The sequence below is a fragment of the Atractosteus spatula genome, chromosome 11, assembly GCF_055471065.1.
Source record: "Atractosteus spatula isolate fAtrSpa1 chromosome 11, fAtrSpa1.hap1, whole genome shotgun sequence".
In the NCBI taxonomy this organism is placed as follows: domain Eukaryota; kingdom Metazoa; phylum Chordata; class Actinopteri; order Semionotiformes; family Lepisosteidae; genus Atractosteus; species Atractosteus spatula.
Window position 1 is genome coordinate 14866699 of NC_142716.1, and position 19701 is coordinate 14886399.

At 38.9% G+C, this 19701-nt stretch overlaps 1 protein-coding gene across 1 annotated transcript; it reads right to left on the reverse strand.

The window, feature by feature from the left end:
- Positions 1-127: 127 nt before the first annotated feature.
- On the reverse strand, positions 128-19329 carry ap1m3 (adaptor related protein complex 1 subunit mu 3). Its single transcript, XM_088927325.1, has 12 exons — positions 19133-19329; positions 13861-14017; positions 13442-13509; positions 13052-13182; positions 9948-10095; positions 9131-9257; positions 6446-6588; positions 5743-5814; positions 5062-5220; positions 3882-4007; positions 2521-2596; positions 128-1986 (listed from the first exon to the last, which is right to left on the reverse strand). The coding sequence occupies exons 1-12, from the start codon at positions 19172-19174 to the stop codon at positions 1964-1966; spliced, it is 1272 nt and encodes a 423-aa protein (XP_088783451.1). The 5' UTR covers positions 19175-19329; the 3' UTR covers positions 128-1963.
- Positions 19330-19701: the final 372 nt, after the last annotated feature.

Here is a 19701-nt window from a genome sequence, read left to right on the forward strand (position 1 = left end):
TGATCAAAATCTTTATTTCCAGAATTCTGATGTTTTTTTTTTCATTTTTCAAATATATACAGGAATCGGGTAGTATTTAAATGAACTATGTAAATTGTCTGCAATTCTATTTTGAGGAATCATGCGCTTTCTTTTGTGTAATGATATAAAAATATTAATTTATTGAGATGCTTGATTGCCAATGACAGACACGTCCTCAGATTTACTGAGCTGTACAGTATAAAATTAGTGGGGCATAAATTGCCAAGTCTGAGCATTATAAAAAATACATTGAACACACACACACAAAAAGCAGTTATCCTGTGTTTTACCATAAAGTTCTGACTCAATATTTAATACTAAGTAGACTTCAAAACGGTAGAACTGTACAGGTTTGGACCAGAAATTAGTTTATCTTAATAGAAAAGTCTCCATTGCAAACAATTTAAATAAAATAATAAACATGCAAAATAACAATAAAGCAATGCATTCACAGCTAGGAATTAATCTGGGCTTTACTGTTGTTATTTTAGAAATAACTGACTCACCACCAGAAATATTTAAAGTAAAAAATCCTTTCGACAACCAATAATGGTTTCCCATCACCTCCTAAGAAGACATTTCCAAGTATGTGTCATTGACAAAGTGCCACATTTTATTAGTAAGACAGAGTGGCAAGTCAGCTGCGACTACTATAGTCATTGCCGTTGGCTCGCCACAGACAGGTTAGTTCACAGCAGCTTTAACAGATGAGAGATTTAGGACAGAAACAAACAGGGAAGCTTGAAAAAACAACTCGCATCAACCAAAAGCGCAAGAAAATGACAAAACGCCAGGATGAGAAAACCCCAAAACATGAAGCCTTTATTTGGCTAAGGATCCCAGTGCATAAGGAAATCTTGTGTCTCATATCCACAGTGAAATATTTCTGAACATTCTCCTGGTCCTGAGCAGCTTTAAGTGCTGACAGGCATCATTCATCATTGTCACCTCATTACGTACCCTGTGTCTAAAAAAGTTGCAGAACTCCTGAACTAACCATGAGTTCCACGCACGTCTAAGGCAGGTCTAGTTACTCTTTGCTATAGTGTGTTGGATGTTGGTTTTGTGGCAGCAAAAAAAAAAAGTGCACAGAATCAAGGTCAGAATACACAAAAAAGAATTGGGTTCTTATTAGTATGGAAACCAAGAAAGGAAAAAATCAATAAAAACATTGTGTCTGTTTACATTGTGAGAAAATACTTTGTAATTCTGATCTTTGTTATAAGCTTCAAGACAATTATTACTCAGAATAGTGTCTGGTGTAATGAAAGTAAGAAAACCTTTTGATTTCCATTCCGAAAGCACATTCTCTGCTCTATCAAGAGACTTATAAATGAAACCCTCAAATGTCAGAAAACAAAGATTTACAGAACAAAGTCTAAGTTAATCATTTGCTTGGTTTCTAAGGTGTGTACATTATTGGTAATGAGGCTGCAATTCCTTTTTATAAATGCCAAAGGCCAGGATAACATCAGCTGATATTACATTGTGAAAATACCTCCACCTGCTCTTTTATAGAGATTGTGAAACATATTAAAGGTAAGATTTTTGAAAGAAGAAAATCACCAAAACAGCAGAAAAATGTTCTGTCCTCAACCAACTGGTATAAACATACTGTAATAGGACAGCTACCCTCATTTTGGTGTCTTTCCAGACTAACAGTAATGATGTAAATCTGAAAGATTTTGACAATTTATCACATTATTCCTAGTTTCTTTCTTTAAAATGTGGTGACAAACTTTTTAAAAAAATATTGTTTCAACAAAAATACACAGTGTCACCATGGTCCCATGGCTGAGGCCTTCACTTTGAACACCGTAGCTGCCAGGCTGTAATCAGGGAACGTCTGATCTATTCTCTCCTCTGTTTTGTCTTCATTTGTGGGCTACAAAAAGTGTGCTGGTGCATTATATTTCTTCATTTGTCTCACAAGATTTTCCCCTTAGTTTGTCCGTAGCTGATAATCTGCCAAAAAATGATAATGCAAGAAAAAAATTAAAGGATCTATATTGTTAACCTTATTGTTGCACTCCTTCAAAAAGTATATTCATTAATATATACTGTAGCACTTTCCATACAATGGTCTTCCAACATTACAAATGGATTTTTATCCATCATTAAACTCACGTTTAGTTCCACGGTCCTTATTTGGTGTTGAAAACAGTTTTACTCTAGTTTTGGGAGAGTTGGCTAAGACGCCATGATCAAAGTTTTCTAATGGGTGCATACCATTCTTTTCAAATTTGTAAATACCACAGAATTAATCTATAGGGAAAGTGTGGACCTTCTCCTGCAGATAGCAAAGGGAAGGAACACTTCATAAAAAACTGCAGAGGCAAATTCCCGTCGGTGACGAGGAGACTCGCTGCGATTAAGGGGTTGACCATGGGGCCATCCCCATGGTGTGAGTGAAAAGACAACGTCCTATGTATTACACAGAAAAAGGCTAAATCTCTGAACCTGGTTTTCCCATGAGGACCAGAGAAGCTCAAGTCTTACCTCCGCTCTGTGTGATGTAGCGTACCCAGGGCAGGGCCTGATAGCCACTCTTCTCAATTATCTTCAAGTAGCGCACCTGCAGACAAGCACAGACAAAGGTGAGGGATGGTAGGACTCACAATACTGCAGCTATACTGTTCTGACATGGGGCCAGGGTAGCTCAATGGGCTTGAGCAAGACACAGATAACGCCAGAATATGGGTCGTGATCCCTGTCTACTCACAAGGTAATAAAACAGCCCGTGTGGTTCGTCAGCCATTGAAAGTGTGCCTTTGAGACTGCTGAAGCCTGAGCTGTATGATCAGTCTCTTTCAATCATCACTACTGAAGCAAAGAATGCTTCCACCAGAAAAGTGATCGTATTTATTCTGCTTCAGAGAAAAAAAAAACTGTATGGTGGCAAATATGGCAAATGCACACAGATATTAATTTGTAATTCAATATTTTTCACATAAAAACTGGTGAGAAAGCAAAGCATTGGAGTATGGCATATCACAAAGTCCTTTGGCCGAACAAGTGTAGAACTAATAGATAACCAAGAAATATTCAAGGAGGTAATTCTAGCAAAACTATAAATTCATTATACGTCTATGTGCTTTTGTGGTACCATAATTAATCACCAGTTCAAGTACATAGCTGTGTCAGCGTGCGAAGGCTGCAAAGGAACAAGTAAAGGTTTATTCCACGCTGAAAAGAGAAGAAAAGAGCCTCCAGAGCCGAAACGTTATGTTTTTTTTCCTCCCTGTTCAGCACGGAATAAATAATGAATCACTGATGAGCGTGATCATGTGCTGTATGTGCTTCAAGCTGAAACATATGAACAAGTTGCTGCAAACATGTTTAGATGTCTCAGACATCCCAATAGTCCCCTTCTGAGACGTTCCAATGGGAATCAGAATGTCAGACATACAGTAGGGCACATTCCCATCTACGTGTAACGACATACAGACTTGTACTGGCAGATGAGCTGTTACATCCAGGATTGTGTGCCTCTGTGAGTTATTGACCCTGAGATTTGCATTCCCATCTCTCATATGTCATTATGGAGACCGAAAGAGAACTTGAAAACACATCAACAATTTACTATACCATTTTACCATTGGAAGCCCAGTTTCATTTTGAGCAACAGCATAGTTAACAATCCTATAGGCTCTCTCTTTGCCATTATTAGACAACATACCAATTAACTAAATGCCACTTGGGGCACAAACTGTAAAATCACAAATTTCTGTAATGAAAGGGTCTGGTACGCTCAACTTACATATTTCAGTTGCTGCACTTCAAAAAGATGTTAAAGGCTTTTAGGGAAATTGTCTGAATTCAGTCTCAATAAGCCAACAATCCTGAGCTCAGCATCTCACCTGGATCCCGGACACAGTGAAGTAGGGGATCTCGAAGGTGACAGTAATGGGTGGTTTTCCCTCCAGTTCTTCACTTTCCACACTGGGCAAACCGAAGTGAGCTCGCATGAGGTACTCCTTCCCACCCTGCCAGCCAGGGGAACAGAATAAGTACCCATGTCAGACTGCCTGACTGCCGATCAGATCAGGGCTAGAGGTTTTTTGAAGGGAGGGAGTTATTGCTTACAATAAAGAATCTAAAAAATGTTCTATGAGCATTTGAAAACAAGTATAAACTTAAATTCCTCAATAATATACATATACAGTATGGGGCTACATCATATGCCACTTGACCTCAAATGCACTCAGTGACGCTGTTTTGATGAATAAGCTGATCATATTAATGAAATAATCAGGAAAGAATACTTTATAATACTGTATGTACTCCAAAAATTCTGATTGAGATGATCAAAAAGTGAATTTCCTGCATTGGCAATTGATACAGACAACAATGTGTGGGTTGAGAATACAGGAACCTTTTCTCACAGGTCTTCAACAGGTTTCTCTTGTGTTACGTAACACCTGGGATTTTTTAAAACACCTGAGAGTATTTCAAAGGTGGAATATTTTAAAGGAGGAATATGTCCCACTCCACTGAAACCAAATCAAGAAAAACTAAGGTATTTTAGAGCACAAAAACAGCCTCTCTCTGCTGTCAGCTATGGTGTACTGCAGAGTGAAACTGTCCTGTTTTTAATACCACTCCAATCATAAGAGGTTGTACTAAAAGAAGAACTAACATAATTTGTGGAGTTACTGTGCAAACTGTGCTCCTCAATAGGATGTTAGTATGTAGAAAATGAGTTCCTGAAATCAGAAAGAGTATGGTTCAAGATGAAAATGTAAAAAAATGTACATTATCTCCAAGAGTTTAGAATAATGCATCATTGCAACTTTTTGTCCAACTTTTTGCAAGAGCAATGCATGAGTAAGTTATCTAGGGGCTGTAAGAGGAATGGAATTCACAACAGTAATCAAAGATGGGCAATTCTTTATAGATTCAGATTTTAGTGGACTTCTTTTTCGTCTGAGAAGATTGAAATACAGTAAAAAAAATGGTTCAGTGAGTAGTCTCCTCGATGTGAGAGTGAAAGGTGTGAAAATGAGGACATGTTAGAGGTCTCAGAGGTTTTCTACTTACAGGGAAGGATTTGATTGTCCAAACCACCATATTTTTCTCTGGGACCCACTTGGCACTGCCTGTGCTGGTCTTGAACTTTGGGGAGTCTGCATCGCTGGGCACTGGTACCATGATAGCCACATTATTGGCTGTGGATCGTTGCTTGAACTGACTCCGGGCCTGGGGTGCACAAAGACACAAGGCACACAGCAGGACACATGACATAGGTAATTAAGAAGAACAAAGCTATTCAGAGAAAAAGCTGGTCGGATAACACCTTAATTAGTGAGAGGAACACTTGATGGAAAGCTTGCCTTGATTCCTTTGGAGGTCAGATTACTGGTTAACGATTCAAAATGGAAAGTAAGCATTTGTCCCGAGAGACCTGTACATCTACTTGTGTTTCATTTAAGATAACTCCATTCTACATTATCCCACACAGGAAAAAAGAAATAATGACAATATTTTAGACCAGTAGGTTAGAAATCGTAAACCAAGGAGATATACAACAAATATGAATTAACTCATATAAATAGGAACCCTTGAGAATACTGTACTAGAATCTGTTCAGTAGCAGATTGATATTTGTTCTGAAGTCAGGCGAGATAGAGTAGGTATTTATATCAACTAAAGGCAGGCACCTGACACAGACAACTCACTATGGACACACTTAGCCAGAGAGCTGCACAGAAAAGACCATACCTTGACCATGATCTCCACCCGGCTGTGGGAGTACTTTTCTATCACGGATTCAATCCAAATGAGGGGCTTAACCTGGGACAGAGAGGCCAAGAACATGGCACATTTTCAGTGGATCAGTGAGACAATGAAGCCAGACACAGACATAAATGGCTGAGCCCCCACCTTTCTGGGATTATTATCTTGACAGGATCCGGGATTCATGTTTATTCCTTATTTTCAAGGAATGTCAGGCTACAGGGTTGAACAGGCAGCAAATTCATCAGACACTCTTGCACCATACTTACATACATACAAAAACAAGCATTCTAAAGGGAAAAAGAATATTTAAATGTCACAAAGGCTAAACACCGACTGAGTCAATCTGGTTTAACAAGTCAGATTTTTCTTCCATATGATAACAAACAGAGCATATTGAAATGGGCAATCTTGACACAAGTTATAAAACTGTGTAGCAAACCGCCAAACACAAAAACAACTATGTAGTAGCTTTGCCTCATGCAGATGGTCATTTGCAAGGCTTATACTGTATCTTTATAGTGCCATGTGTGCTGAAATTCTGCTGAAAACTAACTGCACCACTATAACTGCTAACTCTAAGGGCAGGGATGCTATCAGGATTTGTCACCCTAATGCCCCAATAGTACATATCAGTTGTAGGAAATGTCTTGCATTTCCAGTGTCAGTGAGCTGTTGTGATACTAACAGGGGTATGAAGGCGGTAAGCCATCAGTTCACACTCCCCATCTGGTGGGATGAAGGAGATGGTGCGGTCATTTTCAAAGCGAGAAAGTCGCACACACTGATGGAACTTCACATCCTCCAGCTCCACTGTCTTGCTCTTATCCCCTGGGAAAAACACAAACAGGAAAACAGTTCTTGCAGCCTTGTTTGAAAACACAAGCTCTCCTGTACAATGTCAGAGAGACATCTGAGACAATAAAAAAGTGTTGATTGTACTGTATATAGGCTACAGGCAATGTATGACATACAATAAAACAATAAACCAAGTGCTGGAAAACATGTATTCTTTTACTGCTGTGTTTTACTTAAATTTAAACAAACATTCTTATGTTTCTGAAAGTCGAAGAGATTATTTAAATAAATCGTCCTTACTGCTAAAGTATATTGGACAAATAAATATGCCAGTTTAAACAACTTTCATTTAGACAGGCAAAACCTAGTACTACTGTATATGATGTGAAGATAATACTTGAGTTAATATTGACACGAGTGAAACGTTTAACTTCATTACGGTACCTTATGAAATAAAATCCTCCTTTAAAGAGACAATTATATATTGGAAGAGAGTTCAATTCACTTTTAATCTATTTTATGCACAGGGAATACTGCCAGGTCTGAATGTAAAAACGCATCCATTTAAAGTTGTGCTCTGAAGCATGATTTGGTATCGGTGACATTTTAATGAAGATTAAAAGCAGGTCTAGGTTCTTGATGTCTGCTGCTGACGGCTCCGACTCAGTGCTGAGTCTGTGGAGATCAGAGGCCTACCATGCAGCCATAATCCCAGCAGGAACACCTGAGGACTCTACTTTTATACTCAGAATACAAAGAGAAGCAATAACATATATGTACAGAAAGGTTGGACAAGTGCCTGGCTCACCAGAGAAGGAAGAAGCCCTTTTAATTTTTAAGTCTTTGTTCCATATTGAGATCCCCAGGGTCCCCTGAATGATCTGTTCCTACATGTTTGGACCTGTGGCCAGCAGGCACATGCAACCTCTAAAAGAACTCCTTTCTCCAGTCTTCTGAGACTTACCTCCTCTTCTGTACTACAGAACTTAACTGGGCTGTTTATTAAGCTCATGCTAGAGTGCCTTTGAACAAACTCCTACCTTTCTTTATTATACCTTTATTCAATAAAATCCCTTCTAAAGTTTACCTTAGGCAAAATCACTGCTGTAGCATTTTAAACCTTACGTTTCTTCACGTATTTTGAAACAGGTCACTGCAGACCTTGTTCTCATTCGTGTTTTTGTTTGGTTTGCTTGATTAGTGTACTAAAGAAAAATTGTGTCCATCAAGTACAAGGATGAAAGCACAACATATGATTGTACTCTTGGGTGTATTTCATTTTTCACAACCAAACTAAAACGAATGTGTCGTGCCCTAGGCTGTGGTTTTTAGATGTATCCTGCCCCCTTGGGGACAGACTTGGATACAGCAACTGGAATCACACATGGCTGCTGACCTGTGACCCTGCCCAGTTTAATCCTGGATTCCAAATGTCAACTGTAGCACAAAAAGTGGCAAAATCTGCAACACTAATTAAAATCACTGGAGAAAAAAAAGCAGTATGATGGGTTACAACTGAATCAATTGGAGCTATGTGAATAAATGCTACTGTTATCAGCAGATTACTTTCTTGATGTATTTCATGTTTTAATTAAGCATTGGTCTTCCCATTTTCTAGTGGGCAGGACAGGGAAGGTTCAGTTCACAAAGCCTTGGGTACAGAGACTGGGGCAGGATGTGTGTTGATGTGCATCTGATTTTTTTTTTAAATAATTTTTCTTGGTTTAGCCTCTTCATCCAGTAATTCTCTCATTTGTCTTTTGACTTTCAGGGGCCTCTGTGGAAGTGGAGTGGATTGCCCTTTCATCTTTTCCCCCTCACTTCTTTCTCGAGTCCCGGCCCAGATGGGCGCTACCCCTCTCTTCCTCTTCGGTGTTCTCATTGTAAACACATCATCTCCAACTCATGGCCATCTGCATACTGAGACACAGCTACTCCAACACTGCGGGCCATTGTCTTCAGAGTATCTGGGCTGTCTTTAGATCTAGCCAGGAAAAGCTCTTTCTTGTAAGCACCATAATAAAACTATGATACAATCTCTCAAATCATTACTGATTATGACACAGGAAATCCTAGTAAGATAGCGTGTGCCTTGCTTTTTAGTTGTGCCTTGCTAGTTACTAATTCCAAAACAGGCATAGCTCAGTAACAAAGGTTATGTGTTCTGTCTTCATCACTCTTACAATGATTTTACTTTGCTAATGTCTGTCAAAATACTTTTGTTTTGAAAGGAAAAATTGCAAAGCCTGCAATGGTTCTGAAAAAAACAAGGTGGTTTTTTATATTATCCATTTCTTTTCCTTTCACGTAGGTCAACATTAGACGCTGGCTAATCAGCCTGGCTGGCTAACTGCTTCTCTAGAATAAGTCAAATTCTTGCATCTGCAAGGTCACTTCTAGCCACCTCATTTGAGCAAAATTCAGTTTTTTTGTGAGATTTAGGATGAAGTTTTGACACCTACAAGAATTCTCAAAAAAAATATTGGATTATGTGGACAATACAAAAAAAATATTACAGAATTAGGAAAGTAAGGTGTGTTTTTAGGCAACTTTGCTTCTTCGGATTCTAACTTACTTCCCGTGATTTCGAAGAGCACTTTGTCATTGAGGCCAAGACGCAGTTCTGGCATTCCAGATAAAACCACCTTCAGCTTGACGCTGCCCACGATCTCACTGCGCAGCACACTACCATTCGCACTCACCTGCCAGAGACATACAGACATACAAAATGGGAAGTGAGTTTCAGGGGGAGACAGGTCAAAGTATGCAGAGAAGAAGATCAAGAGGACAAGCACAGGAGGGTATGAGAGAGCTGGACAAGAAAGAGCACAGTAAACAATGACAGAAAAAGAAGACAAGAAAGAAGAAGAAAAATACCGGGAGTTGTAGGGATAGAAAGAGAGGCACGGAGAAACAGAAGAAAATGAGAGTGCAGAAAGCTGTGAAATAAAAACAAGAGTGGAAATGTAGGTTAAGTAACGTTTCCTGTTAGGAGCTATCTCAGGAATGAGCTTTGTTGTGCTGAGTACCGATGACCATGACTGAGCTCCACCCTGTGAAGTCCAACTTGTGCACAGTGACCCACATTGGCGTGGGGGTGTGAGGCTGATTGAGGTCCTGTCTTAACTGCAGTACACAGGAAATTTGCAATCATTTCCTCAGCCAGTGAATTCAAGGAAGTGGGTAAATGAGCTCTGGATGTTTCTCAGTATAAAAATCAAAACAAAGTTCACATTACATTTATTCCTTCTCCATTTGTCATTCACTTTGTCTGACACCAAGTCATATTTGTGTACCCAACAATTATATAAAGTATATTTGGGAATTCTCAATTAGAAAGCCTCAAACTTACAACAGAAAACTTCGGCCCAGTGCTACTGAATTTCTCTTACCAGCAAATTGACAGACTCGATAACATCAATGAAAACTTCATTCTTCCTATATTTAATCCCCTCTGACCTCCAAGAGACAGCATTGGTTACTGTTGCCGGGGGCCTTGGTGCACCCACCTCCAGCTTGTGGCCCTGCTGTGTAATGTACCTGCAGAGAAAAGACAGGTCACATAGGAGACTAAAAAACAATAGCCCTCTCCAAGAAACAGCACCAAATTTATAGTCTGATTCTTCAGGTTTATAGCATAACATAGTATGTTATGCAGCTCTACAGCGAAATACACTTCCTATTTCCTGTAAAGTGTAAGCGTTTAATGGGTGCAATCTATCAAAATACAGCAATAAACAGGCAAACAAAAATAACTTTTCCACAGACATCCATCCATTTTCTAACTGCTTTCTCCAGTTCAGGGTTGCTGGGAAGCCAGAGCCTATCCCGGCAAGCAACAGGCGCAAGGTGGGATACACTCTGGACGGGATGCCAGATGTTTTCACAGATACAGTATTATTTAATAAAAAGTGTAGGAATCATTCTTTTTAAAAGCTCTATAATGCAGAGGGTCTAAAACCAAATTAGTTCTATGTCTTCAGTTTAAGATTGCGGTTACCTATCTATATTATAATCCACTAGAGACAGCTTGACAACACCATAGCAGAGTCTGTACAGAGAAGAACCGTCCTGCAGAGGAAACCCTATTTAGACTGCATCATGTAAGGGTAGTGCTCGTGACTAACTACATTCCAAGGCAGTAACGGTAAAGAGTAACATCTCTTAACAGTTACTGTACATGAACAAGCTGTCACCTTGGGGTGGCTCTAGGTCTTATTCAAGTATACTGGCTAATGTCATGCTTAGAACTGCATTGAAAATGGATGTAAATGACTACCAAAGAGTTGAACAACACCCCGACTCCCATTACCTATTTAGTAAATTTCTGAATTGATCACCTCTATACCCTGCTTAATCCCAAATCGTTCAGAGTCTCCTTCCACTCTAAGTTAATGTTGCCACTGTCATTATTTTAAAGAGAAATAATAATGGTCTCCCTCCAAAAACAGAAGACTTTCATTCCAAGCCTGGCTATCATTTCTTCTCTTAATACCCATTTAAGCTTATCCCTCTCAGATTTATGAACAATTCCTGCTGAATTCCGTTTTTTGGCATTCTTTACGGAGTGTCTCCCCTAGTGAGTAGACCAGATGTTTCAGAATGTCTAAAGATCATGCCTCATGGGTAGAACTGTCATAAAAAAGTAGCCAAAAAGAGTTCAGCAACAGCCTGCTGATTTCAGTGTTCTCTTCACAATTGCTAATATCACCTTGCTTGAATGAGGATGAGTGAGACATAGAAAATTGAAGTGCCTCGGCACTGTTTGCACCTGACAGTTGCTGGGATACGCATTTGTTGTATTGTACACCCTAAAGCACAACACAAATGAATATTCCAGTGCATGGATCTTAACATGTATCACCTGACCGTGTTTAACACGTTTGTTCTCTTGGGTTAAACAAAAAAGAAGAAAGGAAATAAAAAATGGGAACAAACGTTCGTATTTCCATGCCTGTAATAAATGCTAATGAATGCCTTAATGTGAATAGCGGGGCTAGGAGCATCAGACGCAAACAGTCATATTAGCATCAGAATAACTATCAGCTCTTTCAAAGAGCCATCTGCAGGCCTGGCTTGGGCAGTGATGATAGAAATAGCTCATAAGAGCCAGTTCACTCCCTTGTTGAATGGTGGCCGAAGGGGAGACCGCCAATGGCATAGATTTTGCACCACTCTTTAGAAAAAAGATGGGGTGAAGATGAGTGTGGAGACTCTCTTGAGAGGCCGTGTCTGGTTCTTCCATGTGGACAGCTGACAGAGGCTTTGTCTCACTCACACAGGGACTTCCACTAATCATCTACTGAAGCCAGACTGAGCCAGAGAGCCGTCCCTCTTTATTAACACACGAGAATCTTCTATTCGCTGACAAACGCCCACAAAATCTTAGCTTTTATTCTTCCAATTATTACTATCGATCAATGCTACCCTCAGATTTCCAGAAAGGAAATCTTTCTATGCCTCTAAAACTGAAGATATTAAAAAAACATTTGTAGACTCACTCAGCCTTTTGAATAACATTACAAATTCTGTGATGCAGATTTTTTTATGGTAAAAAAAAAGGAAAAGGGCTAAGTATGGTAACTGAAAACTAATCGATTTTGTTTTTTATTTTCCTTTCCATCAGTCCTATGTGCAAATCTCCTTGCTGTGAATGGATCTACAATGACATAGATTTTTCCTAGAAGTGATATTGATTTAGCTTGACTGTGCTACAGAAGATTCTATTGACCAATTACTTGATAAAGTCAGGTCGACAAACCAGAGGCGATACCAGTTCTGCTGGGTTTACAATTAAAATAATTGTAGAAGAAGGGGGTATGACCAAGAAGTAAAATGGAGAATGCACTTGAAACATTAGGTCTCTACTCTCTTCTTTGTTACAAATGTCAGTTTTAGTATGACAGACAGAAACTCACCATTTCCACAAATGAATTTTTCAATCAATACATCCATCGATCCTGCTTTGCTAAAACTCCTTCACTGAAAAAATTCTCCAACATTTTTACAAAATAATGTTATTGTATGAGACGTAAAAATATCACAGCAAAAACAAAAAAACAACAACCAAGTATAAAAGTCTCCAAAAAGGAGACCACAATTGAAGATACTTTAAATCTTTGCTGAAACTTTCAAATCAATGGCACAGTCAAATAAGAATCCTGTGCATGATACTACGACATACTATTCATATCCATGTATGACTGTGAATAATTATGTATAAAATGTATACATACTGTACTTGTACAGTACATACACAGTGTCTGACGAATGCTAAAGAAATGAGTTGACAGTACCTAAAGACATAAATGCCAATAAAAAAATAAAATCCTGTAGTCTATTAAGCAGAAACACCTTGTTATTACAGTTCCTCTCCCACCTGATTTGCTCTGGTAGAGTCAAAAGTTAATATCACAAAGAATATGTCAACTGCAGTACCATTAATGGCAGCTATCAATTCTTTTCAATGCTACTTAATAAAGGGATCAGCACTTACTCCTGAAGGATCTTGCTGTCTGTCGTTTGAGGGAACCCGAAATCCATCACCTCATCCATTAGCTCGTACACAGTGACAAAATTATCACGGATACTCTCCTCTTCAAGCTCCTTAAAATACTCCTTGAACACCTACACAAGAACCCAAAACAGACCAAGAGAGTAATAATCAACATACCACAAGCAGCCCCTAAAGGGGTCTTTTAGTTACTGTAGAAAACAAAATACAGTCAGGGTATAAAAGATGCTGGTCAAGAAAGAGGAATGGAAAGCAGTTTTAATGGAACAGCATAATGCGGAGTGAAGGATAATTTTAGGTCTTACAAGATGTCAAATTTGCAATGTCACCTGCAGAGGTCAGTACAGCTCACAAATTCAGTATCGTACTCACCTCAACTATTTTATACAGGAAGGCAAACACCAAGGCTGCATTTGCATTTTTCTTGGTTATGGCCACCACTTTAGTTCACCAGTTAAGAAAGAGCACAAAAGAAGAGATTTGGAATCAGTAATAATAATACTTTATAGGCTATGCAATTAATAGAAATATTGTATGCCTGACATTACACTCGGGGCACAATCTGCTGAGTGCTTCATGCCCATACTCCTAAATTTCTTCAAGGTCATTCCTACGTTAACCAGTTCAGTGTGGCAAAATAAAGTGATACTGAGCAGAGATGACAAAAACCGAGGCCTGCGGCACCTTTGCAGTTAAGGTTCATTGCAGAAGAGGGCATGACCATGAGTCATGAAACAACTCCAGTCTGTCAAGCGGGTATAAAGCAAATTTAAAATGGCAGTGAAGGATACAGTAGAGATTGCTGTGCTTGATCCACAAGAAGTGTGAGGCTCCGTGAGTCAGCAGTGGAGAAATGTCTGCATCTTCCTCTTTTTTCATCAGAATGGGCATGAAGTGATCAATTTCATTCATGTCCATGTCCCCCATGTAATTCCGACATATCAGCACCTAGGAGAGAGATGGAAGCTCAGACACACCAAATCTAACAATTCCATCAGCACGGTTTCTTCACATGTGACCCTAAGAACATCCACATGAGACAATTTCACTCTGCAAAGCAGGTATAAAGAGAATTTTTTATTACAATTAATTTGGATTAAATAATTATAGAGCAGTCAGGCGCAATACCCATCAGAACATTAGTCAATCTATTCACTCTGAAGCTCACAGAAATAGAAGAACGAAAAAAACAATGATGCAGCCAGCAACGTAAGTCACTCTACACCCCTGATTATTGATTATTAATCACTGAAGCCTTATCAATTGCAAGAGAATCCACATTGTAGCTTCCAAATGTGTTCCACTGAAAACAGGGACTTTGTTTTCAACACAAACAGAGCCCACAGCAAAGGGATGGAGCAATTGTTAACAACAACAAGACGTGTAAGTGCCCTGACAAAGACAGTGGCACATAAATTTGATCTCCCTTGAAACTCCCAAAAGGGCGATTTTATATTATATGACACATATTAAGTTAGTGTTTTCCAATAAATTAAATAAAATTAATTTGCCTGAAGGTCACTGGATTTCCATATTTCCATTTTGCTCACCTGAATAATAAAATCACTGGACTGACGTGAACTCAATTCATCATGCACAGCTCAGCACTGGTAACAGCAGATTCAAATGGAGGCCTGGGGGTTTCCATTGACTGGGCAATACCCTGGTCATGTCACTCACTGTGAAAGCTGGTATTACCAAGGATTAGAAAAAATGGGGAACTTGGGATATATCCGCTTTTTCATGTATTTGGAACAAAAACAAAAGGGTCTGAGAAAAGCTTCATTTTCCTTTCACACAGCCAAAAGAGAAAAAAAAACACTTCTGTGATTTGCACAGCAGTGAAAGAAGTATAAAACCTTTTTAGTACAATCACTCAGCATACATTGAGAACACAATTGGTCTTGAAGTATGCATGGATAACCTACTTATTACAGCATACATTTTCAGCTGCCTTTTCCCCCTGCTTTCTTCCTGCTTGCTCACAGGGCAGAGTGTGTGCTATCTATTCATAACTAGACAGGTATACAGCAGGATCCAGTGAGCATACTGAGCTGTAGGGCAGCAAATATCTGTCAACCTTTAAAAAAAGGGTTCTTGAAGGCTGAGCCTTTTTTTGTTACCTTCAAAGACTTCATCTGCAAGGTGAATGTGAAAATGGATTCATTTAAGGATATCTTTTCAGTCTTTTAGGAAGTAATACCAAATTTTGTACACTGCTTTCAACTGCTTTGGCTGAAAAGTATACATATTAAAATCCCAACTGTGTTGTTCAGTGGCAAAACAAAACTTTTCTTTCAAAGCATGGTAGATTACAGGCTATGACAGTGCTTCATGGATAGCCATGGGTTTAGAGTATCTGTGCTTTAGAAATGCTGTGAGGCACAAATTAAAATGTAATTTAACTAAAAAGCTTGATAGACAATAGCTCAGGATGCATTTGCCAGCTACCTTACAAAAGGGCAGCATAATTCCTTTCATAACCACTGTATTTGTTATGGAATAAAAATCACTGCCTCATTCAGCTTTCTTTCTTTATTATTGGTCTTGTACACACTTTCTATTATAAAGAGACTTCCTTATAAATTACCCTGAGCCTATAAGTGGCTGATGGTGGTGCCTTTTGTAATAAGATACCTGATTAGCATTCAAGTTAGAATAGAAAACTTCCAATGGATCATTATTAATTTAGAGCAACACCTTTTTTTCCGTATTCCAGAGTGGTTTGTATTTCTCACCGGCATTCTGGGGGAAAACCTCTATACTGCTGAGCTAAGAGCACTTTCATTGCCTTTTTGCTATTTTCTATTGCTTTTTGTCACAGTTCTATCCCCCAGAGATATTCTTTATTTGATAATTAAACACCCTTAACCGTGGCGAAATACAATCTGGTAAATTTCCATCATTACATTTGCATAATATGTTTTCAGTGAGTACTGGTCCTCTCTCGTTATTTTTCTTATCACATACTTCAATGTTTTAAAGGTTGTTTTTTAAAAAAAACACAAACCTGCAGTGGCCACTTCACAAGGTACTGCTAACTCACAACACCAGGACAGCTCAAAAACATAAGAATACAAAAAAAAAAGATCCTTCAGCTGTTCATATACAGTAGATACCCCCATACACACCCTGCATACCACCAGAATATTGCAAAATGGCTCAAATGAGATTTTGAAGCACTTGCTGTGAAAAGATTAGGTTATTAAGAATTAACAATTAACATACCAGTATGTTTTTGAACTGTGGAAGGAAACCAGAGCACCTAGAGGAAAACCACGAGAACATGGGGAAAACATGCAAACTCCACACAGACAGCACCCCAGGTACAGAATTAAACTAAGGGCTGAGGGCTAAGAGGCAGCAATGCTAATTAAGAAGGTGAAGGAAGAGAGTCTCTCTTAGTATGTGGGACCCATATTTAAAGGGAGCAGTATAGCATAGTGTGTAAGTCTGTGGGCTCATAACTTGTGGATTGTGGGTTCAAGTCCCTGCTGTAGGCACTGCTGTCATACAGTACCATGAGCTATGTACTTTACCTCAATTGCTCCACTCCACCAAGCTGTTTAAGGGAGACCAGAATTCCCTGGGGTAAGCCCTGTGATGGACAGCAGATGGTTGAGTCCTGCACATTTTGATTACTTCATGCCTAGAAACCAGGCCCCTTGAGCACCTGTATGTGCAGTATTACCCACCTACTATTCATAACCATACTTCAACTGTCTTTTGAACCATTCAGGTGCTGTCCAGAGTGAACAGGTTCATCTAAAGAAATACAATTCATATAATTATCTAAAACTCAATGAAAATAGAAAAAGGAAGGAATCAGAGTAAGCCAATGCAACCACAATGTGATTACTGGACAATTACACAATGATACAATACTGCCCACACACCCTCACAGGTGTGACTCAGAGCCGCAAGGGAGACAGAGCCTATCCCAGCAAGCAACAGACTCAAGGTGGGGTACACCCTGGATGGGACACCAGTCCATTGCAGGGCACACACACACACCTAGGGCCAATTTTCCCAGAAGCCAATTAACATACCAGTATGTTTTTGAACTGTGGAAGGAAACCAGAGCACCTAGAGGAAAACCACGAGAACATGGGGAAAACATGCAAACTCCACACAGACAGCACCCCAGGTACAGAATTAAACTAAGGGCTGAGGGCTAAGAGGCAGCAATGCTAACCACTGCTCCACTGTGCCATACAAAATTATTTACAAGTATTTTTTAAAATATAGCATAAACATCTTAATTTAAAAACAAGCATCCAAACACCGCGGTACTGTATCACTACCCCTGACCTTTTTTCTGCTTGTCATTTCTGCTTCTGTTGTTCCTAATTCTTGAGTACTTCTACGATAAATTTACATTTTACTACTAAAAACAAGAAGTGTCATTACAAATTAAAAAAAACCCCATAGATAATTGATCAGCAAATAGATAATCAATTACTATTTGTAAAATAATAAATTGATTATTTCTCATTATTTTTTAAAGTAAAACTTTAGAAATGTGTTATCCTGAGTGGGATCTACAGTTTTTGATTACTTATTAAAATTTAATGCCAGTGTGAATTTATATTACTAACCTAACTATTCTAATCACGTCTGTAATTAAAACATATAATTTAAGTTTCAGATACATAGAACTTCAGACAAATGCAACTAGATATATATAGCTCTCAGAGAAGAAACACAGCTTTGATCTTTGTAAATGAAAACATTAAAATTTTAATAGAATTTTCACATCAAATTAGGAATAAGTGTTAATGTATTGGCTTACAATAGACTCAAAGTCTTTAATCCACCTGTTCACCAACCGGTTAGGATGAAGAAAGCTACAGAAAACAAAAAGGACAGGAACTGGTTCAGTGATTTTAATCATGATTTAACCTGAGGTCTACAGCAATGGGGAAGATCCAGGGTAAGTAAGCATTTTACTGTACTGTATGTACAGTATAGTGGTCCTCAAGTTTATAGGTAGAACAATACGGAGCACACTACATAAAGATATAAGCAACAGGCATGCATTTTTCAAACTAATAAGGTAGACAGCAAATCGTAACGTACCACTGCAGAGAGAAAGTTATACAGACATGCAAGCTCTGCAGATAACAGTTTGACATTGGACCAATATACAGTACTGTACCATCAAAGACAAATACACACGTACATATTTACCAACGAGTCGCTTTCTAGATCTGACATTCCTTGCACTACAGTACGCCTTAAGTTATATCATGCAGTTGGGAGAGTGACTGGTAGCGTTGGTTCTGGTTATCGGTGTTTCATATGCTGATAAAAGAAAGGTATGAAGAGATAGCAGATGGCGGAAGATAATAATTTATGATTTCAAGACTAGGAAATTCCCTATTGTTTGAAACAATTGCAGCAAACACACAGCACACAGTATAGCGGTTGGTGCAGCATTTCAGAGTGTTTATGACTGTATTTCCAGCGTTACACGGCCAACAGGTGAGCTCCTGTTTTTTTTGTAACGTGTTATTTTCCCTCGGGCTGGAACAGAAAAACACACTCTTCCCTGCGCTCGACTTCGTTATTAAATCCCCACTTCAGCAATCAGGAGTTTACAGATCGCGATACTTCCCGTTTTGCAAAGAAGATACATATTGTCTATTCAATTTCTCATAAAAACGCCTTTCTCTTACCAACATATCAAATCTTAGAAACGCGCCCAAGTGCAAACAGATATATCTGTGGTTCCTAAATTTAAATATGATAATTTGAGCTTTCAGAACGACAAGTATGCAATCACTTTAAATTATAACACTTTGACGTAAAATTAAATTGTCCTCATTTCTAACAGAAACGCACACTTTGACACGTTTTTTTAGGTAAGGGAAGTAAGGGGAATTGACCTCTGAAGTTACGAACATGAACTCGATATTTATCAAATATGCATGATGTCTTTTTCAAGGAAACTATTCTCCTTCAATTTCCATTGACGCTTCCCCAAAAGTCACCTGTTGATGCAAGCCCTTATCGGCTCATACAGGTAGTAAAGTCAATGCTCTGACCAGCCATACAACTCACCTTTCCTTTCAAGTCCAGGATGAATACCGCTGACGCAGACATCCTCCTATACGAGGTCGGAAGAAGTCCCGACCGAGGGTAACTGTTATTTTCCGGGTGTGTGTCCTGTTTAAATGTGCAAAAGAAATCAGTCTGGATTTTATTAAACGAGAGTATTTTCTCCTTGCAACGCTCTTCCGGGTCTCCTAACGTCACAGACCTGTCAAACAGCTTTTCATTTGCATATAAAAGGAAGTTGCTGTGGACACACAAGTCCACTCGCCTTCTCACGAACAGAAGAAGACTGCGGTTTAGCGGGGGGCAGAGCTTAAATCATGATGGATAGAGTTTTTTCTCCGCTCTCCTTCGTGCGACGGAAAGTGCTTTAATGCCTGGAAGCAGATCTAGAATGATTTCATCGAGTAAAGCACAGAGGAGACTATATTGCCTATTTTGCATGACTAATGTTTGTACACTGCTCTCATTGAACTTTATATATATAGTTTTTTTATGCTAAATTTCACATACCTTATATTAGAATATGTATGGAGAATTTACTATGCTTTGAAACCCGTGTGCTATAAAATGAT